Below are 26,808 nucleotides of genomic sequence, written 5' to 3' on the forward strand. Positions count from 1 at the left end.
AATAGCACAGAAGGAGAAATTAGGGTTAGGGATGCAGCTCTTTGGAAAGCCCCGTCCTGGTACCCCTTAGGTCCTGGATTCAAGAGAGGAGAGGGGAAAGGGGAGGGAGAGAGGGATCTGAGAGAGAGGAGACCTGAACACTGTCACTGTGGGTCACCTCAGGAAGCTGCTCGACCTTTCTGCGCGCTCTGGGCTTCTTCTGAGAAGCATGCAGTTACTGTGAAGGCTTCTCACACGCCCACCACCACTACTGAGGGGTTCTCCTGTGCCAACGGCGCTACGCATTGGCATGTGTGTGTGTTTTCCTCACAGACTGACGAAGAGAAGAGGCAAGGGCTGCCTGTAGTGATGCCAGTGTTCGACCGCAATACCTGCAGCATCCCCAAGTCCCAGATCTCCTTCATCGACTACTTCATAACAGACATGTTTGATGCTTGGGATGGTAAGTCAGTTGCCATTTTACCCCCCACAAAGGATACTTTGTTATGCTTGATGAAGATCACCTTTAGTGGTGTAGGCTGGGCCTAAAGGTTAACAAAATACTAAAGTGTGTGTGTGTGTCTTCCGGGTCCCCTGGATTGTAACATTGTCTGATACATTCCACGAGGGCAGTGTGAGCAGAGATGCCAAGCAGGCGGTGTATTGTGGAAGACCACACCAGGACCAGTTGTCAGCAGGCAGATCAACTTTTTTAGGGTGACTGATAGTTATTTCTGTTCTCTCTTTCATGAAGCTTTTTTTTTTCTTTTTTCCTTCGGAGCTGGGGACCGAACCCAAGGCCATGGGTTCTACCACCGAGCTAAATCCCCAACCCCTGATAGTTATAAAGTTTTGAGAGACTAAGGGTAGGGTTATCCAGGATGGGCGAAGGTCATTGGCTGGGGGCTTAGGGTATCTGGAAGACCTCATTAGCATGGAGAAGCATTTCAAGAGTCTCAGGTGCTGGCTGGACAGGTTTTGTCAGGAGAAAGGAAATTGATTCTGTAATCTAAGGAAAGCCAGGTGACATTCCTCAGGTAAGAGGTTTTGAATCCTCCAGACAAGGTCAGAGAAGGAGAAGACCCACTAATGAGTCTGCCACATGCGTTGAGCCCAGAGGCTATCCGATCCTGGTGGACTTCTTGACCTTGATTAATGACTTCCCCCACCTGTAAGCCATGAGCCTTCTGTGGGCAGGTAAAGCAGGTGCATCGCAGTGTCTGGTGCAGTCTTGAGAGTGTCACCTGGACAAAATAAGGCTTCGCTTTCCACAGGGCACACTTCCAAAGTATATAGCTAGTTCAGTCTTGCACTGGAAGAGATCAGACTAAGCAAAATGTATCTCCTTCTCTGTGAATTGCAGGTTCAAGAGAGTTAAGTTAAAACTCTGCATTTCAGCACTAATACATTCAGGCTAGGGGCGTAGTTCATAGCTCAGAGTGGTGGACCGCTCGCCTGGAGCACAAGGCCCTCAGTCAACTCCTAACACTACAATGAAGGGATGAATGAATGGATGACAAGAGAATGAAAAAGGAAGGAAAGACAGACAGACAGACTACTAGGCACTAAACTCGTGTTTTACTGACTTGTCCTCATGCCTACGTTCACCTGCAGCCCAAGCCCTAATCTTGGAGGTGTTTGTCCTCTGGTCGTTTTGTGGGGACACCCATGCACACAGACAGTCATCCTCCAGCTGCTTTTTTCTTTATACAGCATCTCTCACTGGTCTGGAGCTTCCCAATCAGGTTAGGCTGGCTAGTGAGGGCTACACCAGTCTCTGCCCCCTAGAGCTGGGATTACAAGTGCATACGGCCATGGCCAGCTTTTGCCCCTGGTGTGGGGATTGAACTCGGGTCCTCACCACTGCACGGCAAGCAGGTTACTGACCGTCTTCTCGACTTCTGATCCCAAAGACCATGCCTAATAGATACTCATGAGTTTAATGGTCTCCTCTGATTGCTTTAATGTCCCTCTTGCAGCCTTTGCACACCTGCCAGCCCTGATGCAGCACCTGGCCGACAACTATAAACACTGGAAGACACTGGATGACCTCAAGTGCAAAAGTCTAAGGCTTCCGTCTAACAGCTAAAGCCAAGCCAGAGAAGGGGACACTGACCTACAGAGGACACTGTGAATCGGAGAGTAGTACAAGCCAGAGGGTTTCTTTCATGGTGGAAATGACAGACGGACGCTAAGGAGCTAGTGTTTAATATCTGACCTGAATCATGCACGCCCCCAAATTTCATTTTCAGAAAGTTATGTTCCATCAATAGAAATATGTCCTTTTGAATCACTTAGTGACAAAACGAGCAACTTGGCAGAAGAGGCCGCCGAGATGTTAGCCTGTGTACCCTTGTGAAAACCCACAGAGCTGACAGATTTGTGGAAGGCGCAAGCAGGACACAAGACACAAAGACCTGTTGTCTATGTGTCCGTGCTCCGGATGGAGACCAGGTCGCTCAGCCAGGGTTCAGCTCAACTGTTACCAGGAAACCGAGCGCGGATGCTTAGTTTGACTACTTTCCTCAATGGATGAAGGACTCATAAACCTCTTCTCTGTGCAAATGTCTGGGAAGGAGGAGAACGAGATTGTCAATAGCCACTAGTTAGCGCCGTGGCTCCCGTGGCTACGTGGCAGGTAGTGTGATGTCCAAGAGGGAACACAGCCTGGGCCTGCTGGATGTCCCTTGGATGGGCATCAGCCACCGGTGGAGCCCTCTTTCCTCTGTGGAACCTGCCTTTCGAAGCCAACCGATAGGGGAGAAGTGGGATCCCGATGAAGGCAGTCCTTGAGGCCCCTTACTTCAGGCTCATGGACACGGCCACAAGTCAGAGTATCTACAAAGCCATTAAATCTGAATGCTCGTGGATGAGTTGTTTTTTTTTTTTTAATTTAAGAGAAGAAAAATTTATATATTTGCTGTTCAAAGATTTTTATTAAAAGAATCTAAACGTCCTGGATCTTCACCCCTAGTTTGCTGGGCATTATCTGTCTGTATTTGCGGAGGAAATGGGGACGTTTCAAGGTTCCTTAACTTATATTTGAGGTCATGCCATTTGCTTTAGTGATGTAAAAAGAGACTGCGAGAAGTGTAAGTCTGTCGGGACCCGGGCGTGGGGAGGCAGTAAGCACGATTGTAAGCTATCACCTGTGCACTGAAGCCCCTCAAGCACAAAGCATATTTTTATACGATTCTTTTCACAGCGCTCCGTGCTCTGCATACGGCCACACGAGAACCTCCCTCTCTATCAGCCACCCCTTCTGTGTTACGAATACCAGAAACCAAGTAAATGAATTACCTTACTTTTATTCTATCTGTACTCCATGATGCACTTTGAAGATGTATAGAAACTGAAATGCTAGAATCAGTAGAGGACTGGACGGGGGAGTATGAGAAATCGGAGCACGGGGAAGAAGAAGAAAACTTACCACTGCGTAACGTGCCAATGGTGTTTTTCTATGTTTTGTACCAAAGTGTAAACATATACGACAATTCCACGCCGAGAAAGGCATCTAAATTATTTTTGTCAGGTGGCGAGAGGGCTTGCTTGGTTGAGACAGGGGCCAGCTTTCTACTGTACCGCTGTGTTATCTACGTGTGATGAAACGTTTTTGTGAAGTACTTGTAACTAAATTCTTACAGCCATTTTTCATTCCCAACAGCTGTTTTTATTTTATCTCTTTGGCCTAAACTTTTCACACTTTCAAATTTGGGGTTCACGTGTCTTTTATTTCCTGAGTCTCCAACTTTGTTTCGGGACACTGGAGTCAGAGTGGCAGGACCTCAGAGGTGAAAACTATCTCCTCAGGCTTCAGAAACCTGCCGGGTCCAAGGGGCAGTCTTTTTCCTACCCAGCCTGCTTTCAGTTCCACCAGGCGAGGGACATTTATCAGGCGCCCGACATTCCCTATATAAAACATTCCAGCTTGCCCGATGCTACGTCAGATCAACCTCATGTTAACTGCGAGTGTTAATAACGCGTGGGCGTTGGATGCTCTAGACGTCCAGGTGCCGAAGCCTCAGTCGAACCTGCTCCTGTCAGAGCTCTTCTGAGTTGCTAAGTGGAACGTTCTTCCAGTTTACTTGAATCATGGACTTTCAGGTGATGTTCATGCCCCTCAGATAGTTTCTACATGTCACATATAAACTATTCTGGTGCCTCTCGCTTATGTTTACTCTGACACCATGACCTATGTTAACTTAGGAAAACATAAAGGCAAGAAAAGGCATAAATACTGTCCCACAGACGGAAGCTGGTTTTAAAAGACTGTTGTATGGACCAGAGTGGTCCCACGGTTTCAGGCACTTCTCAGTCAGCATGGCCACCCTCCCCAGCGAAGGACAGGTATATCGGTACAACTGGCCCCCACTCAGCTTGAACAAAGCTGTGTTGTACAAATGCACCTTAGAGACCCAGCTCAAAGCAATGAGGCACACAATCCAGTGTTCTGGTGCTGAAGGCAGAGTGGGAGGGGAGTAGAGAAAACGTGCCTGGGGGATTTACTGACCTCCTCTCTTTCTCTCCCTCTAAAGTGCAAGGTCAGGTCTTAGGAATCGTCCACATAGCACTGCACAGCTCGGGTTCCAGTCCTCGTCACAGTCACCCATCCTCCTCCATCTCCCTGACCTCAGGACACTCACGCACATCTCACGGGCTGGAGGCTACCTCTGAACACACTTGTTCTCACGGAGGGAAAGTAGTCAGCCGGAGTGGAACAACAGCGATGCTAGACTCTGGTCCTGTCTGCTCTTAAGACTCAAGCACGGCTTCTGCCACTCCATTTGAATAGATCACTACCACAAATCCTGAACCCATAACGGGTTAGGAAGCACTTTAAAAAAAAACCCTCATAAACTATGAATCCTTTGTCTTATATCATTTAAGAAAACATCTTTACAAACGAATGGCAGAATATGAAATTTGCAGAGGAAAGGTTGGTAAAAGGGAAAATCCATCTACAGAGCACAAGTCAAGGCTTTCTAAGTGAGCCTAGAATAAATTAGCTGAAGTGACAGGCAAGCTGGAGCGCGTCTGCTTGCTCGGGGTGTCTGCCTGGCTGGCTGGATGGTGGGATGGATGGTGACGAACCTGACTCTTGTGTTGATTTTCTCACGTGCATCCTGCTCTTCTAACTAAGGTGTCTCAAGCTCTAATGCTATCCCTTCCTGCCAAGCTATTTTCATTATGAACTACGCCAGCAGCAAGGACTGAGAACACTCTGTTTTCCTAACATGGTCACCGGGTCGTCCTCTCAGCCCTTCTCATTCTCCTCCTCTGGTTTCTGCTTTTAAGGCTGCTCAGTGATGATGAACTGGGATGGGAGAGAGAGCTTACCTCCCCAGGCCTTGGTTTCCGTATTCCTAACATTTTACCACTGATCTCCCTATGATTTTAACGCTACCAAGACTTGACTGTAGACAGCTGTGGAAGTTGGATCTAGTGGAAGCAACAGTTTATAGAGTGTCCATTTAGGGAGCATCGCACGTGTGTGTGCACACGCACAAATCGGTAGGCCTACACTCATCTTGCCTGTCTTTAATAAGATTCCTTAACCAGCAGCTCAAGAATAATCGTCCTCCCCATTCTTACTGTGTGGAGTACATTTCACGTTTCAGTGCCAAACGTGAGAGCACAGCCATCAGGCTGGAAGGGCGAGGAAGACGGCCCAGGCTTAGCGGATGCTCAGGGAGCAGAACGGTGAGGCTGCTCTCAGCCATTTAAGGCAAAGCAGACGGACAGGGAAACTCAGCTACGGTTCCTGACCTGAAAAAAAAGCTGTGCCTCCTTCCTAACCTAGGGACACCTGAAAACCGTTCTGCCAGTAAGGGGTCAGGCCAGTTCACACTGAGAAAGAGATGTTCAGATGGCGCCTGTGGGCTCAGGGATTTTAGTGGGCACGATTAAATATTCTTTCAATGACTAAAACTAGTTGGTACCAAACAGCATCATTGCACTTAAAGAATATAATTCTTTTTTTTGCTTTTTGGCTAATATTCAAGTTTGGTTCTAGTTCACACTGATAGCTACTGAGGAGCAGGAGAATTTAGAGCAGAAAGGATACATCTCTCACGGCAGGTCTTAGACAGTCTCTAAAAGAACCCAAAATAAAACTTGTACATGATGTGTGACAACTTTACATTTATCCTTTTTGTCCACTGCTTTCCGAGACGGAACGGAGCACCCGTCACTTGCTCAGGAGCAAGGCCATGCCCTGCTGTGTTCTTGGGGGGACACATGCTGCCACCAGACAGCCAGAACTTCACGGTCAAGCAAACAGTACTGATGTAAGGGGCGGAAGTGGTGGTGATTTCCAGAGGGCTGCCCTGTACTGGATGTGCAGGGTTCTCGCGTGCACACCCGCCTGGCTCCTTCAAGTGGATTCTGGGTATAAGTCACCATTCTCTTCTAACTTCTGAAATAACTTCAAGCTGCGTAGTCCAGATTCTCGCTCTCCATTTTTCCACAAAATAATGAGATGGTCTGCAGAGCAGGTCACCAGTCCGTGATCCTCAAAGTAGAGAAACATCTGTAAGAGAAATCGAAACACCAGTTCGAGACGGACGAGAAGAGGCTGAAGCTGGGTCACCACACACTCTACTGGACTGTGGAGATCTCTTGGGGATTGAATGCAAGCATGAGTTCAGTTTCTGATGAGGGACCTCCTTGTTTTTAGCATTGGTGAGTTGAGCCAGGGTCCTGAGCCACTGCTCTGCCACTAGGCTGTACCCTGAAGCTCAGGGTAGGCTTGGTGTGGAGGTCACCACCTCCTGCTGCTGTACGAGCCTCCCTAGTGCTGGGATTACAAGCACGTGCCACCATGCCTAGTGAAAATTGTCCTCAAAACCTGGTGTTTAATCAACATTTAATATTTCAATGGGTTTTGTTGGCCAGCTATAGAAGTATATTGACAGTTATTCCTGTAAAGTACATGAGTTTTTAAATTTCATCTTCTGATTTTACCACAACCTAATTATTCACATATTGGCTTTAAGATTTGTCAGGCATGGGTCCTCTCACACATGCACTAGAAAATGGCTCCCAATGAAATGTCTTGATTCCCAATTTCCAGAGATAGATTGGGTTCAGTGATTTCTGTAAAGCTGAGGTGCTGAGTCAGTGCAGTGATTACGGGGTGACTTCAGCTTACCTGAGGTCCCTACTGTGAAAATGAGGACCAACAACTGGGGCACCAATGAAGGATTCCATAATCTAGTAGGGACCTGCACTGTGCCATGCCACAGAAATTCAGCACGGAGACCCAGCACTAGCACTAGGACCACGGAGAGAAGACTCTCCACAGAGAGGGAGAGGATACGCTAGGGGAGACGGAGGACACAGGCTAAGTGCAGAACTGAGAAAGGGTGATGCTGTGGACGGGGAGAGAAGCAGTGTGTGAGAGAGAAACCGAGGACAAGTCTTTTAATAGCCCAGTGAAAGAAGGACAGGGACAAGAGAGTAAGGACAAAGGGTAGGACTTACTGATGACTGTGGAGTAAAAGGGAGAAATACAGGAGCAAAAGTTCTCAGGAGAACTGAACATCATTGGTGTGTGGGCAGAAGGGAGGGGCCGGGCATCGAGAGGGAGAACACAAAATGCGAGGATATTTAGGACAGCACCTGCTAGCACCAGAGAGCCTGAATTTGCCAATGAAGCCACAGGTGCTTTTTAAAAATGGTGACGTGCAGGATGGGAAGGCAGCTCGGTGCCCACCTGGCACTCACAGCCTTGGGGGACAGGGAGGAGATAAAGGAGCAAACACTTCCAAGGCAGGTCTGGACCTGTCACCCACAGAATGATAAACATGCCGTCTTAAAGACCTCTTCCACCGCTTACAACTTTTAAGGGAGAGGCTCAGCGGTTCTCCCGGAATGCCTAGGTTCAATACCGAGCACCTCCATGACACTTCTCAACCAGCTGTGACTTCAGTCCCTGAGGATTCAGCACCCTCTTCTTGTCATGAGGACTACAGGGAAGCCACACATGAAGTGGTTTTCACGTGCTCAGTGGGCTCCCATCAGTTTAAAAATAAAGGCTAGGGGTTGGGGATTTAGCTCAGTGGTAGAGCGCTTGCCTAGGAAGCGCAAGGCCCTGGGTTCAGTCCCCAGCTCCGAAAAAAAGAACAAAAAATAAATAAATAAATAAACAAAGGCTAACCTCGCCGGCCTTACTCTTTCAGGACTTCTCTCTGACTAATGTCTGTTTATGGAGACCTGGTGAGACTATCCGACCTAACTGCTCCCTGCCGCAGGGTAAGCACGAGCTATGCCTGCTGTCTCCCACATTCACATGCTCCGCCTGTAACCTGCACCACAGCCACTCAAGCCAGAGCAAGGGTAAAGACGGAGCACTAAGCAACTTCCCAGAGGACGGCCAAGATGAGCAAGATAGGGCACCCAGTAGCAGGGAACACATGGTGCCTTGGCTCTGTATCTATTTGCCTGGGGCAGCCTCTAAAGCTCATCTCGAATCCTCTACCTCTGTAGACTTCCACAGGACACATCGAGAAGGTTTCCTAGCTGCCTTTTACCTGAGTCAATCATGAGCAGCCTTGCTCGATGGCTCCATGGGTCTTTTTCCCTTCCCTCTACAGAGGTTTAAAATCCAAGGGGATGAAGCCTGAACTTTATAACAATGTTCAATGGCCGGTGTGGCTGCTGCTTCTAGTGATGAATGCCCACCCCAATTAAAAGCAATTTGTTCCTCACGGGCTAAAACCAGGAAGAACACTGAGGAAATGCATTACTTAGGGCTCCTGCCACTCTCTGGTCACACTGTCACCACTTCCCGTGGCCTCTGTCCTGCCACCAATCTCTTCTTTCGTTACAAACAACAGTGCATACTGTAAAGTGTTAATATGCTTCAATGGCACAAGTGAGACGCTTATGCATGGTTCCCAAACTTCACAATGCATTAACCAAGAGCAGATGGAGACAACACTCTGATCCTGAATTTGGTGATGATCCCTGGAACTAGGGTCCGTTGAGGCTTGTACCACCCAATACCCCGAGCTTCCTCTGCTGACTATTGAGGAACATATTCAAGGTCACTAATGCCCTAGTATCTGCTCTCCCCTCCCATCCGATGGCAAGTAAGCCCATCCGAAAGCCAGCACACTGCTTGTGTCCTCAAGTCCTGTCTCTGCAGGACGGTCCTAACCACCTGTACTGTCGTTGTTTTGTTCTATATTCTCGGCTTGCAAAAGCCTACAGCTCAGAGTGTGGTCTTATTTAGAGCGACTGGATTAAAAAGAAGCGCGATGCGAGAGTGGGAGCTGCCAGGGCTGCAAGCACTGGAAGGGTTACCTCCACTGACGATGAGTGTCCGATCAGGTCTCCGATGAGCTCCAGGGAACACGTGGTGACGTTTTCTTCCTGCTTTTTAACAGGCTGATTGGCCTGTTTGTTTACTCTTCCAAATCCCCACATATTAAAAAACCCTACAAAAAGACAATCATTTCAATCATTTCAAAAACTACTGTGTCCTCTCCTTACAGGAAGACAAAGTTTGAACAAAATCCTGTCTCACACTTGGTTTGTCGAGTTATGCTGTGTTTTTGCTAATGCGCCTAGCTCCTCATCTCCTCTGCCCCATCCACCCACTAGTGGCAAGAAGACAGACAGACACTGGAACGCAAGAGAAGCAAACAGCCTTAAAGGGTGCGTGTAATCATCCAAAATCAGGGAGAGAGAAAGGCACTTCAGACCTATTGCCAAAACACAGGAAAATTTGTATATGGGGGTGTGTGCTTCTTGGCCATTTAGATTACTCGAAAGTCAGTTTTCTCTTAAAATATAAAATTGCAGTTGATTCCGTTGAAATAAACAGTTTTACAGTGGGGCAAAAGTAAGACACAGTTCCCAGTCCCAAAGCACTAGAAGACGCTTCCTGTAAGTCTGATTCCTACACGGAGCACATTCTGTGTGGTTCCTGAGGTTCCTCGTTACCTTCCATTGTTCTGTCAAATGAGATGAAAAGGTAAGTGGGGAAGAAAGAGGGGAGAGAGAAAAGAGGGAGGAGGAGGCAGGAGGAAGTGGCGGGAGGAAGGTGCTTACCTGTTGGGACCGGCTCGGCCGCCAGCTGCTGCTTTTCCCGGACCTCCCACATGCGCACAGCGCCATCTTCTGAGCACGAGATTAACTGCCTGCCGGAACAAAAGCCAGGGAAAAGGACCAAAGGAGCACCTCTGTAGGCCAAGCCAAGCGCCCAAACCACCCGAAACCACCTCCAGGGCCCTCCTCGGATTAGCCAGCTCTTGATGAGGCTGATCGCAGGCTAGCATGGCTTTACAGTGCGGACTGGAAGCATTTGCCGGCAAAGCACACAGCGCAGCCATGGGACACTGCTCGATGACATGAAATGATCACCTCCGTTTCCTATTTTTTATTTATAGGAACTACGCAGTGTCCTAAGCAGCCTTCCTCCCATCCCTTTTCCTTCTCTTCCCGCAGCGCCTCTCGTTCCTCCACGCGTCTGGCATGGATAGCGCTGCTCCGTGACGTCATCACGTCCTCACTAGCTCCTTAGCTGCTGAATCAACCCTCGTTTAATGGCCTCAGAAAGCAACGGGCTTTACTGTCTGATTTCAGCTGTAGACATACACTACCATAAAAAGAAATGAGTTTACAGAAAACATAAAAATGTAAAAAACAGTACATTGTAAGTGACGGGGTCTTTTATTAAGAAACGATTTATTAAATCATGGTTTCAAACAAACCCTCCGTGCTTTTGTGATCTTTTGTCATTGCTACAGCTCTTCGGTCACAGTCACGGAACATTCTCTATTTGAAGTAGAACGCCAAGGTCAAGACACGGAGCCAGGTAATTTGGCCGGTGCAGAAATTGCGCCGGTGACCCTGGGAACCGTGACTTTCCTCTCGGCAGAAGGGATGGGAACGGTACCTGTTTGGAAGTCTGTCGATGTGTAGGATGTTGGAATCGTGTGCAGTTTTCTGGCAGGCAATCACACGCTTCAGCTGTAGGTTATACACGTATAACCCCCTTCCAACTGCTGCAAATACGTTCTAGGCAGGAAGGGGGGAGAAAGTTCAGAGATTGGCATAAGCTCATCTTTACCGACCGGTGTGACAGATTTCCTGCCCCTATGTGTGACATGGAAAAGCCACTGTCACCTTCCCAGCCTTCGGACAGAAATTACAGTCCTGCCCTCTCAAGCCCCCAATGCCGAAGCCACCGAGGAAGGGTTAGCAACTTAGGCAAACAGGAGGGACGCCCAGGCCAGAAGGCTCTGCACAGAGCGGCTCAGCCCCACCTTCTCCTCTCTGGAGACCAGAGCTGTGGAAGCAGTGGCTGCTACCCACCCGGCCCATTGCACAAGGCGCCGAGGTGCAGCCGGGCCTTCAGCAGAACACAGGGACCCTTGGGGACTTCCTCAGCTGCCTTTGTCTGGAGATGTGGGCAAAATGACTTGCACTGCACGTCCTAAGCAAACAGGAGGCCTATGAACAACCTGAAGGAGTAAATGCTGGAGTGACACTATCCTAAGGTCATCTGAAGAATTAAAAGGGAAAAAGTCATTTTAAGTCTTTGGAAAGTACTTTTGCTCGTACTCGCTTTACGTCAGCCTTAAAGCATCTTCTTAAGGTACGGAAGTAAAGCATTACTGGTACTTTCCAGATGGATGAGTTAAAATGGAAGAAACTGAAGGGCCAGTAGGATGGCTCAGTGGGTAAAGGTGCCTGCTACAAGTCTGATGACCTGAGTTCCAACCATGGGAGCCCTGTGATGGGAGGAGAGAACCAACTCCTGCAATTATCCTGATATCCACATAGCACACCTGCACACGTGTACACACACACACAGACACACATACACACACACACACTTTTTTAAGTTAAATAAGGCGAAAAGAGGTGGAAGAAGACACTGGACACTGATCTTCAGCCTCCAAAGTCACACGAAGTGCTGGCTGCAAAATACCCACACAAACATGCACACACAACACACTTGAGTACAGATAACACACATAGGCAACATGTACACATAACGCTCACACACATGTGCACACGAAAACAGTACAAAGAAGAGAAAAGCACTATTACTGACACTTTTTATAAAGTGATAGCATGTGTAACCAGAAGGCGCAAAATAAAAGGAAAGAAAGGTTTCCTTCGGTGCTTTTTTCAAAGGCTATGAACACGGGGAGAAGTGACTCCCCTTAAACACACTTCTGAGCCACTGAGGCTAAGAGAAAAGCCCGAAATCAGAGGTGAGAGCCAGCAGTGTGTGGTGCGGTTTTTACACACGCTTCGGAAGCAGGACTGACTGCCAGGCCCAAGGAGCTGTTCTCACCCAGGGATTTTGGCCAGGATGCCAGCAACCTAGAAGGGAACATTGCTCAACGTTTTAACGTTTTCCCCTCTTTAGGAACTACACTAGAATTTCAAACGAATGAAATAATAACTTCAAACATGAAAGGATTACTTAAGCCGGCCCAAAATAGTTCTGCAGTTTGCGTTCTAACAGTGTCCTCACATGCAAAGTTAGGCCTAAGGATTAAAGTACTTTTTAAAATGTAAGTGGTACGGTCTTTGTAAGATTGTCAGGCCACTGTAAAACCTGAAACCATAGGTAATGACCCTTCCATTGCCTTCTGTTTGGTGGGGTGGGGGTGGGGGTGGGGTGTTTGGTGTGTGTGTGTGTGTGTATGTGTGTGTGTGTGGCATATGAGTGTGTGGTGTGTTTGGTGTGTGTTTAGTGGGGATGTGGGGTGTTTGGAGTGTGTGTGTGCTGTGCAGTGTGTGTGTGTGTGTGTGTGTGTGTGTGTGTGTGTGTGTGTTTTCTCTACCCTATGGATCCTGTCCACTAAACTTAGGTTATAAGTGCTTTTGCCCACTGAACCCTCTCAATAGCCTGAAACCATAGCTTTTTATATCCAATACATAAGGCCTTATATATCAGATAGTAATTTCATTTGTAGCAATTATAACATACTATCTACCTCTTCATCGCATGCGAAATGATTCACAGGAATGTCATTTTGCTTTTGGCAGAGCTTTATTTCCTGCTGGGCATCCAGCTGTGGCGTCGGGCTCCAGAAGGCGCGTTCACAGGCCTGCACGGTCCAGTCCAGAGCATCCCAGATGATCAGCTCCCCAACATGGGAGCCAGTGACGAAACTTGTATCTAGGAAAAGTTCACAAAGGCTTCGTTACTGGTCTCTAGGCTAAAAATAAAAATGTATGGTTTCCCAATTATACAAGGAAATCATATGACAATATGAAGACCAGAAAAAGACTAGTTCACTCACTTAAGAAAAATAGTGCAGTTTGTGTCAATAAAAATACTATCTATAGTGTTTGGTCATCTCTTGCAGCAATAAAATTAAAGAATCGTACCTAAAATGATATGTCAAAACCCTGTCAATTAAAACAAGTGCTTATAGGAGTGGGTAAAATAAGGTAAATCGCTCTATGGATAGAGTGGCTAATGGACCTCAAAAGAAGTGGGGAGGAAAGACATTCAAGGAAATATCAGCTTGGCAGAGGGGGGGAGGGAGAGGATTAAAAACAGGGAGGACGGGCAACTCAGCTGTCAAAACTGCTCATTACGTTCAATTATAGCCAATGCAAGGGAACCCCTGGAATTACTAAGAAAAACAAGATGGAAGTGACCGTGTGCTAGCATTTTAAGTACTCCAAGAGTCAATGACGTGCCAGGTCATGGCTCCACGTGGGACCAGCACGCTTACACACTGCTGTCTTAGTGCATTCAGTACAGCCCAGTACAGTTATGTCCAGGATGACTTCCATCTGAGTCAAACTGTAGAACAGTAAACATATGGACCCACCAGCTCCATTTCAGGGACGTTATCTCGAGGGAAATGCATAACAATGTATGTGCAAAGCCGTGAGACAGAAACCTAAGAATTTCAGGTCAACCTAAATATCCAACCGCAGGCTAAGTAAGTAAACCAAGCAACCATAAAATAAAACAGTATCAGCTACTGAGAAGTAAGCTCTAAAAGTATATCTATATTGACATAGAATAATATTCACATTATATTCTTACAAAACAGTAAACCGTGCACACACGTACATGTGCTCACAAACAGGCAGACGTGCACCGTGTTTCATATGAATGATGGCACAGTCTTCATTCAATTCCATTCTTAGTGTCGCTTGCTATGGTCATATTTTATTAGGACTATGTTTAACTTGTAAAATAATAAGCTTTTTTTTCCTTTTTAAAAATTGTGTGTGTGTGGGGGGTATTGTATGTTGATGTGTGTATTCTGGAATGTGGGCCTCTGTGCATGCTTATGGAGGTCAGAGGAGAGAAGTTGGAGGCCCTGAGCAACCCTCCACCTCATTCCCTCAGGACAGCGTCTACCACTGAACCTGGTGCTTCTGGGTTTTGGCTCGGGTGGCAGCCAGCAAGTCCTAGTGACTTTCCTTTCTCCACCCTCACCCTTGCTGTGGTTACGGAATGCACAGAAAGCCGTGTGGCTTGGGGTGTGAGTTCTGTGGACCTGTTTCATGCTTGCACAGAAAGTTCTCCTCCCTACTGAGCTGTCTCCACGCCTTAAAAACACCAAATGGTCTGTCCTGAAAATGTGCATAGAAGTAACATTAGCTGGTCATACTTACATACATATGTATAAGTGTGAGTGTATGTATATAAGTGTGTATGTGTCAACAAGTGATAGAAAAGAGGCCGTGGATTTTACAGAAAACAAGGAAGGATATATGGGGGAGTATGGAGGGAGGAACAGGAAGGGGGAAATGATATTATATTATAATCTTTAAAAATTACCTAACTATTTATTTTTGGTTTTTCAAGACAGGGTTTCTCTGTGTACTAGAACTCTCTGTAGATCAGGCTGGCTTCAAACTTAGAAATCCCCTCCTAGCCTCCCTAGTGCTATAATTAAAGGGCTACGCTACTACACCTGGCAAGAAATAAGTTTTTTGTAAACACATTTCTGTTATGATATGTTGTAAACCCAGTAACGAGTCACTGGTACTAGGTGTGTGAGGGGGGAAAAAAGAAGAAGCGGGGCAGCAAAAACTAAACTGAAATAAAAAATTACAAGAGGTTATACGCCTACAGAATACTGCACAGCAAAAACCGGGCCATGAAGTTACCTAAGGCTCACTCCTTCACTGAAGGAGCCATGATGTTTCAATGACATCAGTACTTCACCACGAAAATCAGACATGTAGCCAGGCATAACCAACATGATGGGCCAGAGCTGGCCTGCTTTCCTCAGAGGCTCCAGGACTGCCTGGTGGTTGGCTGTTTGCCGGAAGGCTCAAAGGATCGTTGTCTGTGTAAGAACTTGCTTTTTGAGCTGCCACTCATGCATGGATACGAAGAGGTGCCCAACCACTGTTACTTCCAGTACACAGAGGACCTGATCCTTGGAAAGACGTGCACCTGGGATTTGTACGATGCCGGCAAATGAGGGGAAGATGCTGAAGCTTGAGAGGATGCTCACCAGTGCATCCGAAATGGGACCAAACGACACAAGAAGACACACAAGCAAGTCCTTTTCGCCCCCTCCCCCGTCTCGTGTTTATACAACGTATTCCCCCAACGCCCCAGGTCTCCAGGAGCTCAGGTGCTGTAACTCCTCGTGCTGTGTCAATATTCCCAGCAGTCTTACATGATCTGCTTGCTGTCTCCGGCACTCTCTGACTCCCACAGATCACCCAGTTCAGTTCTGATGTCAGTCGTCCCTTATCTACAAGAACTAAGTGCCAACAGCCAGCTTGTGCTGTCTCCCGACATCTGATGTCATACTCAATCATAATATTAATAGAGTCGGAGCCACTTGTGAAGAATGCTGCAAGCGTTGGGATTCACAGTCTGTGACGAGCATCCCACAGCTACCAAGTAGTCCCTTAGGAGAGTTATGCCTTTGTCTACTGCCCGGGCCACACCAGGCTTGATCCAGGCTCTCCTGACTCAAAGCTTAGTAAGAGATAAAGACAATCTCCACTAATCTTAACCATTGTTTTAATAGTAATTCTGAAATATGGGACAAGTTGAAAATTCTGAAACCCTACAGAGCACAAATGTTCACAATGAGCTTACCATTGATGTTAGCCAATGACAGGATATTGTCCTGGTGATCAAGAAGGCGTTTAACCTCTATAATATCCCATTCGAGCAGTTCTTCTGTGGGTGTTACAAGCCTAAAAATGACTAAAAGACGGTCATTTTACTAAAATGTTCAAAGAACGGAAAATACCTTTCTACTCAAAAAGTATTAGGTGCAAAATATATGTTGAAAAAATTCTCCAAAAAGTTCCTATTTATACCAGCTTAGACCATTTCTTCCAAACGCTTGAGATGCTTAAAGTTTGTACACACTACCAAACCCTACCGCCTCCTCGGTCTCCACCACAGGTCAGGAATACCACTGGGCTCCTGCCTTGGCCAGTGACCGGCCACTGCCAGCCCCTGACCTAACACTTTGAAAATGGTTTACCCTATATGACTTCCAACAACACCAAAAGGCCAGAGCTAGGGCAGAGGCAGACATCTCTGAAACAAAACCACGTTTGTCTTTCTGGTGCACTTGTACACATGCATGCATGTAGCTATGTAGACACGTATAGATATCTATGTACTCACTCAGTTCTCTGCCAACGGCTGCAGCGACACAGTTTCCAGGGATTTCAACCAAAGCACTGATCCCTTCGAATACAGATATATAAAACAGGGAAATCATTTTCTGTCATGGCTTACGTCAGAAACAAAACTTCCTTAACTTTCTATTACTCGTTTCCCATAAAACATACTTAAAACTCGCTCTATGAACACTTCCTTTCTTGCTCACACGTGGAAACTGAGTTATGAGTGAGTTTCTGGTACCTTTGGAAGACACTCTGGGCACAGTACTAGGCTCTGAATATTACCCATGTGCGAACATTAATATGTTTGTTGTTAGTGCTCGAGCACTCCCATATATCTACGAGGCAGCCCTTATGACAAGCACCCCAACCACCATGGAGTGGGTGGCTACTTCAACTAGTTATGAAATGGGGTTTTCCCTCGGTGTAAAATTAAGACTGCACGTTCCCTGGTACTAAATAAGCTGATGCGGTGACATATCTGGCCTCCATGCTGTTTGCTGACACTAGTCTTAAAACCCTGTGGATCTCCGGACACTGTGTTCTAATGAGACGACTGATGTCTGGCCAGGCACGGGCAGCTCTGGGATGAGAGATGCTCTATCCTAGAAGGACCGAGATAGGAGGGAAAGGTTGGCACCTTCAGCCTTACCCGTGGACCTCCAAGGAGAGAGGGGCAGAGGGTAATGTTGGTCACTAGTAACAAATGGTTCTATGGAATAAAGACTCCATGAAAACAACAGGATTTAGATGCCTTCAGTAAGGCTGAACATAAGAAGTGCCCGCAGGGAGCACACTTAGGGAGCACGCGGAGTCTCTGTGCCCTGGCCTCCCACCTTGCCCTTCGTACTTCTTCAGTGCTCCTGTAATAGAACTAAAGCGGGCAAATGTGTTTCCCTTAGTTCTGTAAGCCACTCTAGCAAACCAGATTGTGATCTATAACCAGGGTGTCAAAATCGTAAAAGGAAGAAAGGAAAGAAGGAAAGGAAGGAAGGAAGGAGAGAGACAGACAGACAAAAAATGGAATGATGGGGTAGGGGACTATCCCGAGGGCCAAGCTTTTAGCCTGTGAGACTGGACACTATCCAGGTACCCAGCGTCGGCCTGAGGAGGTCAGAGGACCCCAAGCTGCTTGTCCACCTGCTCCTGCAGCACTGAGAGAGCATTTGCATAAGAGCACCGAGGAAGTGACTCCCCCGTGAGGAGCCAGTCAGCCCTATTTCAACACCTCTGTCAAGGCTAAGAAGTGGCCCACACCCGGCACGGTTACGGCTAATGAGTGCATTTCCAAAATGACCGATGTTACTGGGATGCCTAGACTGTAAACCCCACACTTGGTTTATTTATGTGCGGAATGTTTAGTACTGGGGTCTGGTTGCTACAGCTGTCGTTCTCAAAAGACAGGGTCTTGCTCTCTTGTCCGGACTGGCCTATCACAGTCCGTGTCCGCCTCCTGAGTAGCTGCAGATGGCGCCGAGCCTGGCCGTAAGCACACAGTACTGAGTATCTTCTCAAAGTTCAATCATAAAATGGTTTCAAGGTAACCATAACTTCAAGCATTAAAAGGGTGAAATACTGGAACAAGTTAACAAAAAATGGTTTAACAAAGTTAATCTTTCCACTTTGCTACATATTGTCTCTACATGTGATGTGTCATATGCGATGTCCCACTCACTGGCTTTCCTTCCCGCCTGGCACTGTTTAGCAGCACTGTCACAATGTCTGCGCTAATGTCTCCTCCTCGTGGGCGTAAGGGTTTTATCTCCCCATGGAAGAGATGGAGGAAATGTGAGAGAACACAAGGGAGAGCGTGGAAGAGATGGAGGAAATGTGAGAGAGCACAAGGGAAGGGCGTGGAGGGCGCAGATGACTGGCTTGGCATGGCTCACCCATAGCCCAGGCTGACCTCAAACTTAGGAAAATCTTCCTTCTTCAAGAAGAATTTTAAGTGCAGAAAATGTTCACTAGGGGGCCAGTCAGACGGCTACCAAGCCTGAGAAGCTGAGGATCCACGTCATGGAAGATGAGGAGTCTCACTAGTTGTCCTCTGACCTTCATACATGTGTCATAGTGTACGCATGCACACACATGTATACACACAATACACACATATATATACACATACACAATAAACAGATATATGTATATAAAAATACACAGAACGGTAGAATGTTAAGTGATCGTGTTCTGCTCTCCCACACTTGGGTATTGGCAAACATTGAAAGTACTCAAGGGTTAGCATGTATTATATTTGCATCCGTGTTCACTGTGACACTATTAAAATAGGGAGGTGATGGACTCAGCCTGCATGTTCATCAAATGGATGACTGGATAAAGATGGTGTGATATGCACATGCACACATATACACACGGTGATAACGTGATATATACAGACATGCACACACACAGTGGTAATGTAATATGTACAGACATGCACACATACACAGTGATAACGTGATATGTACAGACATGCACACATACACACAGTGGTAACGTGTGGTAACGTGATATGCACAGACATGCACACATACACACGGTGATAACGTGATATATACAGACATGCACACACACACAGTGGTAATGTAATATGTACAGACATGCACACATACACACAGTGGTAACGTGATATGCACAGACATGCACACACACAGTGGTAATGTAATATGTACAGACATGCACACATACACACGGTGATAACGTGATATATACAGACATGCACACACAGTGGTAATGTAATATGTACAGACATGCACACACATAAACACAGTGATAACGTGATATGTACAGACATGCACACACACACAGTGGTAACGTTATATGTACAGACATGCACACACACACAGTGATAACGTGATATGTACAGATATGCACATGAACACACAGTGGTAATGTAATATGCACAGACATGCACACACACAGTGATAATGTGATATGTACAGATATGCACACATACACACAGTGGTAATGTAATATGCACAGACATGCACACACACACAATGATAATGTGATATGTACAGATATGCACACGAATACACAGTGGTAATGTAATATGCACAGACATGCACACATATACACAGTGATAACATGATATGTACAGACATGCACACACACACAGTGATAATGTGATATGTACAGACATGCACACACACGCACAGTGATAACGTGATATGTACAGACACGCACACACACAGGATAATGTGATATGTACAGATATGCATACATACACACAGTGGTAACATGATATGTACAGATATGCACACATACACACAGTGGTAACATGATATGTACAGATATGCACACATACACACAATGGTAACATGATATGTACAGATATGCACACATACACACAGTGGTAACATGATATGTACAGATATGCACACATACACACAATGGTAACATGATATGTACAGATATGCACACATACACAGTGATAACGTGATATGTACAGACATGCACACACACACAGTGGTAATGTAATATGCACAGACATGCACACACACACACAATGATAATGTGATATGTACAGATATGCACATGAACACACAGTGGTAATGTAATATGCACAGACATGCACACACACACAATGATAATGTGATATGTACAGACATGCACACACACACAGTGGTAACGTGATATGTACAGATATGCACACACACACAATGGTAACGTGATATGTACAGACATGCACACACACAGTGATAATGTGATATGTACAGATATGCATACATACAAACAGTGGTAATGTAATATGCACAGACATGCACACACACAGTGATACGCATATCCACACAATGGCGTATTAGAGCCATTAATGCCATAAAGAGCAAAATCCTCTCATTTTCAAGAAAAGAGACGAAACTGAAGATTGCCATCAAACGTGAAATAAGCCAGATGTGAGAAGTCAGTGCTCTCTCCCGTTTGTGGAGCAAGGGTGACCTTTGTGGGGAGGAAATGAGGGTGGCAGGACCAGTGTCTACCATCCAAACTCACTGCATCCATGTAGGAAAACATCACACTGAAACCCAATCCCTGCCATAAATGTGAGTGTGAACACTCACTAAATTGTTTGTCGTGTGAAAACACTAATCAAATATGGCTACCTTAACAAAAAGGCAACCCCACAGGGACCTTCATACTGCGATTATCTCTTTAGAGAGCCAACTGTGTCTTTTCCAGTCTATCGGCGGTGTCCTGTACGCACCCTGGTTCTTACCTGTGTCAGAAAGGTGGCTGGTCTTACACAGCAGGTCTAATTTTCGGTTCCACACGCCCAGGTCACTTCCGCCTGAGAGCCAGACGTCCAGCCTCTGAAGGACAGCCAAGCACTGCAAGGCCATTTGAAGTGGGTCACTGGTCTAGAACGGCCAGTGCTGCCCCAAGTTCTCGGAAGTCCTCCCATTGGATAAGCAGTTTGTTTTTCCTCTTGCTGACTATGGGCTCTTTAAGTGATCACCATCTCACAGAATATGGAGAAGAAGCTGGGACTTCTCTGCTCGCTTAGATCACTGCCCCAAGGAGACACTAAAGCTGTCTTAATTATGCTTCTTTCCTTTTTATTAATAGTTCTTTGCACATTTTATATACATACTTGATAAATGATAGATATTTCCCCCAATTTTTGGATTGTATTTTCAATTTGTCAATAGTATTCTTTGAAGAACAAAAGCTTTCATTTAATCAGGCCAAATTTATCACATTTTACCAATTAAATTTATTTCTTTTTCTATAATTTGCCCCTTGTAAATTCACTGTATATGTGTTGAGATTTTATTTTTGGACCTTAAACTCTGTTCCACCAATCTGTTTCTACATCACTATGCCGTATCCCACTGTCTTGATGCAGTCTAATTAAGCAAGTGTTTGACTCAGGAGTCGTCTCGCATCTCCATGCTTTCTTTCCGGAACTGTCGAGGCTATTCTGAATCCTTACACCCTTACAGTTCCGGGTGAGTTTGTTCCCTTCTGAAATCCAGATTTAGTTTTATGATAGATATTATATTCCATCTGTAGGCCATTTTGAGTAGTGTTTACATCTTAGTGTTATATCTAACCCATAAACATAGGATAGTTTTTCAGTTAACGGTTTTTTCTAGACTTTTTATTTGTATGAGCATTTTGCCTGCAAGCATGCATGCACGCCATGCGCATGCTTGGGACCCACGCGAGCCTTGGATTCCCTGGAACTGAAGATGCGAATGATTGCGGGTCAACATGTGGGTGCTGGGAATTGAACCTGAGGCCTCTCCGAGAACACCAGGTACTCTTGAGGGCTGAGCCAGCTCTCGCAGCCCCTAGTTCTTAAATTTATTTACTTATTCTTAAAATTCACTGAACGATGTTTTAATGTATGTATAAATCCCCTACTTTTAAAAAGTATGGGGCTGGGGATTTAGCTCAGCGGTAGAGCGCTTACCTAGGAAGCGCAAGGCCCTGGGTTCGGTCCCCAGCTCTAAAAAAAAAGAACAAAAAAAAAAAAAAAAAAAAAAAAAAGTATTTCTAAGTACTTTATTCCTTTGGATGTAACTGTGAGTAGAATTTTCTCAATTTGATTTTAGAAAATTATAACTGACTTTTGAATTACCAATCATGTACCCCGAAACCTTGCTAAGCTAATTTATTAGACTTAAAAATTTTGTGGGGGTTGGGAATTTAGCTCAGTGGTAGAACGCTTGCCTAGCGAGCGCAAGGCCCTGCTCCCCAGTCCCCAGTTCAGTCCCCAGCTCCGGAAAAAAGAAAAAAAAATTTGTGTGGGTTTATGATTTTCTATATATAAGGTCATATCATGCATAAATACAGAAAGTTTAGTTCTTCTTTTCATAAAAATTTATAAAGCCACCACTCGTTTCTGTTCTATTGTCTGACTGACTTTATTGTCGGACTGGCTGTCCGGATCCTTCAGTGCAAGCCAAACAGAGGCACGCAGAGAGCACAGAGTCCTGTTTCCTCCCTGACCCTATGGACAATGGTCTGCTGCCTTCAATATTCAGTCACTGGATTTTCATTAAGTGGCCTTGCTGGGTCATCTATGAGTGTGAAGTATCTGCGTGGAGAGAGTGTGCTGGGGTTGGTTAAACGCTTCTCTGCCTCTGCTGAAGCAGTCACATGGTTACTGTCCTGGACTCTTCCTCTGGTCATTGGCTGTCTCTCAGATATTCTACTAAAGTCACATTCCTGGGACACACCTCCCTTGGTTGTGCTGTGTCATCCTTTACGTTGCTGGCTGTAGTTTGTTAATATTTTGTTGAAAATAATATACTGTCCTAAATACTTAGTGTGCTATTACTACATTTTCCAACGTCTGCTTATTTTAATCTTCTGAGACACCTTGAATGTGCACACACTGCACCTTAACTGTTTTCCTTTATACGACCCTAGAACACTCCCATCGCCCTCCCACTTATAAAAGCTAATTTGTGTTCTACATTTCTCCACTTCTATTTCTCCCTGTCTCCTTCAGGGGGCTTCTTTGAAGGAGTTGACACATATAGCCACTTTTGGGAGCCTTCCTAAGACCAAATGTCTTCTAAGAAAGTGTATCTGTTTGGCTCCAAACAAACAGAAAAAAACAAAAAACAAAACGATTTGCTCTAAGTCCTTCCTAACTCCAGTCTTCATTTAGAAACTCGATTAAGTTGAAAAATAATTAAGAGTTACATGTCTGCATTGCTCTAAAAAGTAACCTAAGGAAGCTGAGTCACTGAACTAATATGAACAGATTTTATCTGTAAATGGTTTTTGTAAAACAAATACACGGGAGGAACAAGCAAATGCAAAATCCTCCTTTTAAAGTATTTTTACCACATAGGCACAAGATCCATTTTAATCCAGGTTCCTCTGACTTTTACAAGAAGAGACCCTCGGGTGAGACCCAGACGCACTATCTTGCTCTCCTCCGTTCTTCAACTCAAGTTTTCACTTGTAAACTTTTTTTTTTAAAAGCTTTTCAGATGGGAAGAAGTATTTTTAAAGGAATGCATAAGTAGCATTTTTTTTTCAGGTCACATAAAATACAGTGACGTCCTCAGACCCCCACTGTTAAATTAGCTGTAAGGACACAGCACACAGCACCTTCTTCCACAGGAACTTCAGAAACTTGGCACTGTAACGGCACAGAACCATCATGGAGGGAACCACCAGAGGCTCTGCACAGGGAACCACAAGCCAGCCTGACCACCGGCACACAGCACAGAAAGGGACAGCAGCGGTCAGAGGCCAGCTGTCCAAGGCTATGGAGGAATTTTAACTGGTGCCTTTAACTGGTGCCTTTCCCAGATGGGCTGGCACTGAAAACAGAGCTAATGTCCCCAGAACACACAAGGTCATTTCTCCTGGAGGAACCTCAAGGAAACAAGACTTAGCTATGTTAGTTTCTTCCGGGTGTGGCAGCGTCCCTCCAAAAAAGTCCCAATCAATATCTGCTTATAAAAGGATGAAATGAATGGCATCGACATTAAAATGTTTTGTTTTGGAAATAAGAAACCAACATGTCCTCGCGGCCTCAGAGGGACAAATGCAGGCCTATGTTTTGGTCAAAGCATAAAAAGGGAAGGTCCTGTCCCAGCTCAGTACGTGCTGTGTCCTCTTATCAGGGTCTGCTGCAAGGCCACCAGGCCCTCCCTTGTCATTTGTCTGGCAGCAACAACCAACGCCTATGGTCATTTCTGAGATGTCCTCACACTTCGATACATAGGATCCCCAAAACCTTGTCTTAAAATCAAATGCCTGTAGGTGTGTGTGTGAAAACAATGATTTGTAAACCTGAAGAAGTAATGTCATCTCATCTATTCAGCCATTTTAAGAAGAACAGCAAACATATTACCACAGGAACCTGATTTGCTGGAGCTTTTACCTTCACAGTGGACTGGAAGCACGTGACTCTCTGGATTCGCCGGCCGGTGTCACAGTCCCAAACTTGCAGTTAGGTTAAGAAATCATTTCCAAATAGAATTTGAAAACTGTATGTGTGAAATAACATTTTGAATTGACAATGAAATAGCAAGTATAAACACTCAGGAAATCTTTAAGTAAGATCTAGGCCAGCTAGTGTTTACCCTGCCACAGATCATCTCCTCAGGAGCAGATCTGCTAGCTACAATGTCACTGTGAGGCTATTTAAAGATGACCGCCAGAGTGAGTTCTCCTTACTCATCTTCATGGGCATTAACCACCAACTCGGTTAAAGTGTGCTCTTAGGAACAGTTTACCACAACGTAGCAAATGTGTACTTACATCATGATTTATACTCAGAACTACCACACCTCCCGACAGTTTCTGAGAGTTCTCTACAGTGTACATACATGATTATATGTACATGTTATGACAGTAACTGTGTGTCACTGTGACTCTGTCTGCCCTACAAACACTGAAAGGCTTCTTGCCACATGGTACGGGTTTTAGTTTGATTTAAGGGGCATGATGATCATTATAAACTTTTAACAGTTTCCTATGGTACTATATTTCATATCATATACATGTAAGTATATCATATACTTGGAAATGTAAGTAATAAATGTATGGCAAATGCATTTTACATCATGTCTGATTAAAATTTTAAAATTAGTTTCATAATGTATTAATCTCGTCTGATTATTTTTATTAACTCTATATCAATCTTCAAATGCAGTTAATCATAAAAAGGGAGATTCCTATGTATTCACATATCTGTGTCACACTAAACAAACTATTAGTTTCTCGCTGTTAGACAATGTTTTCTGGCCTTAAGCTTTCCAGTTCCAACACCACCTCGTGGTCTTTCCACGCGTGTTGTATCACCATTTGAAAGCTTAACTGACATATTAAGCAACATGGGTTCTTAAGACCATTACTTGAAAAGAAGAAACCTACCATCAACATTTAACTTAAAAAGTTAATTAACAGTGAAGGTCTGCAGAGAGTTTGGAGTTCATATGGATAAAATAAATGTCAAAGTTCTCGGGTTGTTTTAAAATAGTGGTGATTCATCAACATGAATGGCTGTGTGTGCACCACTGTTTACAAGCAAGTGTGCCAGCATCTTGCCTCAGTGCTGTGGCAGCAATCTTAACAATTGTCTCTAATTTAATACAGCATCTTAGAAACTATATTATTTAAACAGATTCTGTATTTTAAATTCTACTTCTGCAGAAATTAAAACAAAGAGAAAAAGACAAGAAAAAAGATGAGCTTGATTGCATAAAATAAAATTTACCCTAAAAAAGCATCAGTACTAAGGTTACTGTCATGATTTGCATATGCTTGGCCCAGGTGTGGCACTGTTGAGAGGTGGGGCCCTGTTGGAGTAGGTGTGGCCATGTGGGCGTGGTCTTAAGACCCTCACCCTGACTGCCTGGAAGCCAGTCTTCTCCTAGTGAGAACTCTCAGCTCTTTCTGCACCATACCTGCCTGGATGCTGCCATGTTCCTGTCTTGATGATAATAGACTGAACCTCTGAACCTGTAAGCCAGCCCCAATTAAATGTCTTTTTAGGAGTTGACTTGGTCATGGTGTCTGTTCACAGCAGTAAAACCCTAACTAAGATGGCTACTCCAGTGTGAATCTGACCAAATCCCACATCAGCACACAGAGGTTATCCTATTTAAATGCTTTCTTGAGCTTTCCTTACCTACAGACAAGTTATCTAAAGACTGTTTCAGCTGATGAATTCATTACAAGTGGGACATAAGTCAGCACTGGTTCTAGCGAGGTCTACAAACCCATTCCTCCTCTGGGCTTATAATTTAACACAGCCCTCAAATAGACTTGCCATAGCTGACTGCAGAGCAACAGAAATTGCGGCCACCCACAGCACTTGGCCATGGACTCCACAACGCAGTCCTTATCATGATTCTGTCTTACATCCTCTCATCTATTTCATCAGAGGGCCACTGTATACAGCTTCAGGCTGCTGGACACTTCCACCCACTGGCCACACGCCTTGGGGGAGTCACTATCTATGTCCATCTCCCCTCTCACTAACAATGAGGAACTCCTTCTTCACAGGGCCATTTTAAAGATTAGATAAGTCAACATACGTAAGACACAACAATCCCTAACACACACAAGGGCTTTACGGAGCACCATCATTTTGGAGGCCTTATCAATTCTAACCGGGAAGTGTGGGAAAGCAAAAGTAAACTCACTTTAAGGCTTCTGAAACACCAAGTTTTAAAGACTGAGCGGAGAATACTGCACTTCTGTGCAGATCTGCTCAGTAGCAGCCTAGGTTCTCGGGGGAGGGGGCGGGTTAAG

General features: G+C 45.3%; 2 protein-coding genes across 2 annotated transcripts in view; one reads left to right on the top strand and one right to left on the bottom strand.

The window, feature by feature from the left end:
• The window catches only part of Pde8b (phosphodiesterase 8B), a 199,082-nt gene extending 195,393 nt beyond the window's left edge, over window positions 1-3,689 (top strand). The window contains exons 21-22 of the mRNA XM_032899014.1: window positions 313-442; window positions 1,959-3,689. Of these exons, the coding sequence (XP_032754905.1) occupies window positions 313-442; window positions 1,959-2,068 (240 nt within the window). The 3' untranslated portion in view covers window positions 2,069-3,689. The remainder of the gene's footprint in view (window positions 1-312; window positions 443-1,958) is intronic.
• Window positions 3,690-4,843: 1,154 nt separating this feature from the next.
• The window catches only part of Wdr41 (WD repeat domain 41), a 52,422-nt gene continuing 30,457 nt past the window's right edge, over window positions 4,844-26,808 (bottom strand). Inside the window, exons 5-14 of the mRNA XM_032899015.1 lie at window positions 25,321-25,323; window positions 24,431-24,492; window positions 20,795-20,906; window positions 16,583-16,645; window positions 16,040-16,150; window positions 12,942-13,126; window positions 10,883-11,004; window positions 10,036-10,124; window positions 9,286-9,419; window positions 4,844-6,508 (exon numbers count right to left, since the gene is read on the bottom strand). Of these exons, the coding sequence (XP_032754906.1) occupies window positions 6,353-6,508; window positions 9,286-9,419; window positions 10,036-10,124; window positions 10,883-11,004; window positions 12,942-13,126; window positions 16,040-16,150; window positions 16,583-16,645; window positions 20,795-20,906; window positions 24,431-24,492; window positions 25,321-25,323 (1,037 nt within the window). The 3' untranslated portion in view covers window positions 4,844-6,352. The remainder of the gene's footprint in view (window positions 6,509-9,285; window positions 9,420-10,035; window positions 10,125-10,882; window positions 11,005-12,941; window positions 13,127-16,039; window positions 16,151-16,582; window positions 16,646-20,794; window positions 20,907-24,430; window positions 24,493-25,320; window positions 25,324-26,808) is intronic.

The sequence above is a fragment of the Rattus rattus genome, chromosome 3 (assembly GCF_011064425.1).
Source record: "Rattus rattus isolate New Zealand chromosome 3, Rrattus_CSIRO_v1, whole genome shotgun sequence".
NCBI lineage: Eukaryota > Metazoa > Chordata > Mammalia > Rodentia > Muridae > Rattus > Rattus rattus.